At 37.4% G+C, this 3,507-nt stretch overlaps 1 protein-coding gene across 3 annotated transcripts; it reads right to left on the reverse strand.

Moving 5' to 3' along the window:
• Window positions 1-773: 773 nt before the first annotated feature.
• LOC122012004 lies at window positions 774-3,247 on the reverse strand. 3 transcript variants are annotated; one of them, XM_042568448.1, is made up of 4 exons: window positions 3,036-3,247; window positions 1,488-1,657; window positions 1,155-1,417; window positions 774-1,086 (listed from the first exon to the last, which is right to left on the reverse strand). In XM_042568448.1, exons 2-4 carry the CDS (start codon window positions 1,642-1,644, stop codon window positions 877-879), a joined length of 630 nt encoding a protein of 209 aa, XP_042424382.1. In that variant the 5' UTR covers window positions 1,645-1,657; window positions 3,036-3,247; the 3' UTR covers window positions 774-876. The 3 variants fall into 3 exon arrangements, with proteins under 3 accessions (XP_042424382.1, XP_042424383.1, XP_042424384.1); XM_042568449.1 differs by having other exon boundaries at window positions 1,488-2,048; XM_042568450.1 differs by lacking the exon at window positions 3,036-3,247 and having other exon boundaries at window positions 1,488-2,424.
• Between the last annotated feature and the right edge of the window lie 260 nt (window positions 3,248-3,507).

The following is a 3,507-nucleotide window of genomic DNA, read 5'->3' on the forward strand; positions in this document are numbered from 1 at the left end:
GAGCCGTTGGGGTGTAACGGTCGAATTTCCACAGAGGGCAGTTGACTGCATGTTTTAGCAGTCGACTGGTAGGCGGGGTTCGCGGGCTATAAAACCAAAGCTTGTGAGCTTGGTTTGAGTTGACGAAATTAGTGGTGATTAACCCTAATTAGAGTCTCCAAGTGCCCAAGTGATCTAGCGTGCTTGTACGAGGTTGTGGCGAGGTTTCTCCACCCACAAGGAGCTACGTGAGCTAGCCGGAAGTTCTCCGGGGAATCATCCACCGACGGATCGGGATCGTCCACCTTACGGACAGCCGTGGAGTAGGAGCTTTATCTCCGAACCACGTAAACGCCTTGTGTTAAGGTTTGTGTTTGGTGTGTTGCCTTCTTCCTTCTTGTTTTAGGTTAACTTTCGTATTTGTTAGTTTGTTTTTGTATTCCGCTGCGTACTAACAAATGTAGGAAGTGACGATTTGGGTGAGACGCTATTCACCCCCCCTCTAGCGGACGTCAAGGTCCCAACAATATTAATAGTATAAATTATTCTATATGTGCAACAACTTATATTGCTAATTTACATATTCCATCCAAAACTAACTAATATACATTACATTGCTTGTAATCAATATTTAAAATCTCATAAAACCTTGGAGGATAAGAGCATTAAAGTGTAAAACAATAAATGAACAGTGAGAAACTAACTATAAAGAAAAAAAGAAATAATTTTGATTCTTACAAATTTATATTCCAATAAAAGAATATTAGTGTGTCCTTGTGCATGAGTCTCTTTCTTTTTGTTTGCATTTTCTCTATTGATTTTTGAAGTTTTCTGGCACAAAAATTTAGAATGAAATTATAACATTTATAAACATATGTCAAAAATAATTCATACTAGTTATATCTCAATAGACTTCCAATAGTTACATAAAACTTCCCAAGTTTGAGGTGGCAATCCATGAGGAATGGGTTGTATTGCAACAAGCTCTTCTAGTGGAGTATTTGAATCATAAGATGTAGTTTTCATTTCAGTCCTCCACCGTCTCCATGTGGCCGCCATCATTTGCATTATAACTCTTCTATGGTGCGTGGGGATATAGAAACGTGCCTATAACATAAAATGAAATATGTTCATCCTTTAAATTTAAAATTGAAGCTAAACACTTGTAAACTTACGATAACAAGTTTCCATGCATAATTCAATTGATTTGTCAGTATTTTTCTCCAATCTAAAAAGTGCAGGGGCAACAGAAGTCCATTCCGTGTAATAGTTCCAATAAAATTTGCAAACGTCAGTTGTAGATCACCGTAAGGTTGTCCCTTTTCATTGAATTCCACTATGAGCACATGATCGAGATGTAATGCATGAATATCTCTCATGATAGTCTTGCCACGTTTTCTTGGCTGACTTTGGGATGAAAATATGACCTCATTTTCAACTGAAAAAAAATAATTTATACTTAGTGTTGCAAAAATAATTTACTGTTCATATCCAAAAGCATTTTTCACCTTGCTCATTAACCTCCTCATTTTGTATCTTCAATGGTGAATGGGATGTTGTGTATTGTGATTCATTTTCATCATCAACTCCTCTGTTACTTGATTCTTCTCTCCGAGATCGTCTTTGTCTATTTTGGATTAGCTTTCGTATTCTTTTGTTTGTCATTTTCGAAAGTTACCTACAAAACACAATATAGAAATATGAATGAACTTTGAAGTGTACAACAAGAACTGCATTCATAATTTTATTTGTGAACACAATAACACGACAGATTCGTAAGTAGTAATAGTTCAAAAAATAGGATAAGATTCACAGGAACATTGCACACTCGCACAAGACAACATATAACAGAGTGCAATAGTATACTAATAAATAATTTTTACATATTTAAGAACTGATCAAATAGATGCATCTTCATGCATAATTATCCGTGATGTGGAGGTTAATCTAAACAACACACTGCAAGACCTGCTTACTCAGGTACATAGTCACATTTTGATTGTCATTCATGAGCATGCCACAGACAGTAAACTATCTTGCAAACTTTTTGACACTTGGAAGCCTTGAAACTGTCATAAAATGTTCAAGCATAATAGTCACATTTTATCCATCACTTTTTGCTAAAAAAGATAAGCAATCTAGAAGGTAAATCATGCTCGTCCAACTCAAATAAGAATTTTAACCACTCCCTTTTTAAATTCTACCAACATGGAGTTCTTTTAAACGCAAGCAAGGGATTTGGGGTTTGAACTAAATAGCTATATTATTAATCCTAATGACCAAAGCAGTAACCAGCTAACCTTAAAACTAACTTGTGCAGAGACAATTAGAGCTCAAGATAAAACATATACAGAAAGATTCAAGTCTTCAAGTTATGCATGCCCAGAAATCAGTGCAATCAAAGATATATGGTCGCAAGAGCTAACTAAAATCTTAATCATGAACATCATCAAATAACATATTAAACTATATATATTCATGACAGTAAAGAAGCAAAAGCAACCTAAACTAGCACTAATCCCAAATTCTGTACGCAACAAAACTATAAGAATCATTAAACACATAAAGGAAAACCAAATAAGGATAGTAAAACACAATAAAAAATCCAGAACCCCATCATAATACTATATCTTTGAATCAAAACCATCATGCGGCCCCCAAAAACATTGCTAGACCTGTAGTTTCATACTCAAGAAATTTTTTTACTAACAGTGATAATAGGAGAAGAATCGGATCATGTTAATTCCTTTGCCTTGAACTGCCTAGGGTAGAGGGATCAAGACAGGGCAAAGGAAAAAACCCCTAAACAGATTCCAAAAACAAAAGCCTTTACCTACACAAAGAGGTCGAAGGATCAAGACAGGGCAAAGAGAGGTCGAAGGATAAAACCCTAACAGCAGATTGGAATCGAAAATAGGTCAAATCCTCTGTAGAAGGCTTCCAAAATCAATAAGCAACAAAATAAATAAAAACTTGGAAAGTGACGGAAGGAATCGACGACGAGCTAGGTCAAATAGTGTACCTTGAAGGAGGAGGAGGTTATGCTAGCCGCGTACCTGGGAGGAGACGGAGGTTCTCCTGGCTGTGTAACTGAAAGGAGGCAGAGGTCGGAGGTCGGAGGTCGGAGGTGGAGGTCGGAGACTCGTCAGCGACAGTGTGTCCGTGGAAGTGACGACACAGCAGCGGATGAACGCTTCTTCCGCGAGCGTCAGGAGGTGGAGGTCGAGAAATAGTGGCAGAATCAGGAAATAGGGAAATAGCGGGCGGGCGGGCGGGCGGGCGGGCGGGCGGGCGGGCGGGCGTGGCGTGCGAAGTAAGGCGAGCGGAGGGGAGGGAGATGAATAGCGGGAATGTGAAACTTCAGGTAGAGTCATAGAGTGTGAGGAAGAGAAATTAATATAAAGGTTTATTTGTATTATTAATATTATTATTTATTTAATTTTAATTTAATAAAATAAATTTTAAAAAAATAGGAATGTAAATTATGTTAAAAAATTTTGATTAAAATTTTGAAATGCGCAGAAAAAT

Source organism: Zingiber officinale, chromosome 8A, assembly GCF_018446385.1.
Source record: "Zingiber officinale cultivar Zhangliang chromosome 8A, Zo_v1.1, whole genome shotgun sequence".
Classification (NCBI taxonomy): Eukaryota; Viridiplantae; Streptophyta; class Magnoliopsida; order Zingiberales; family Zingiberaceae; genus Zingiber; species Zingiber officinale.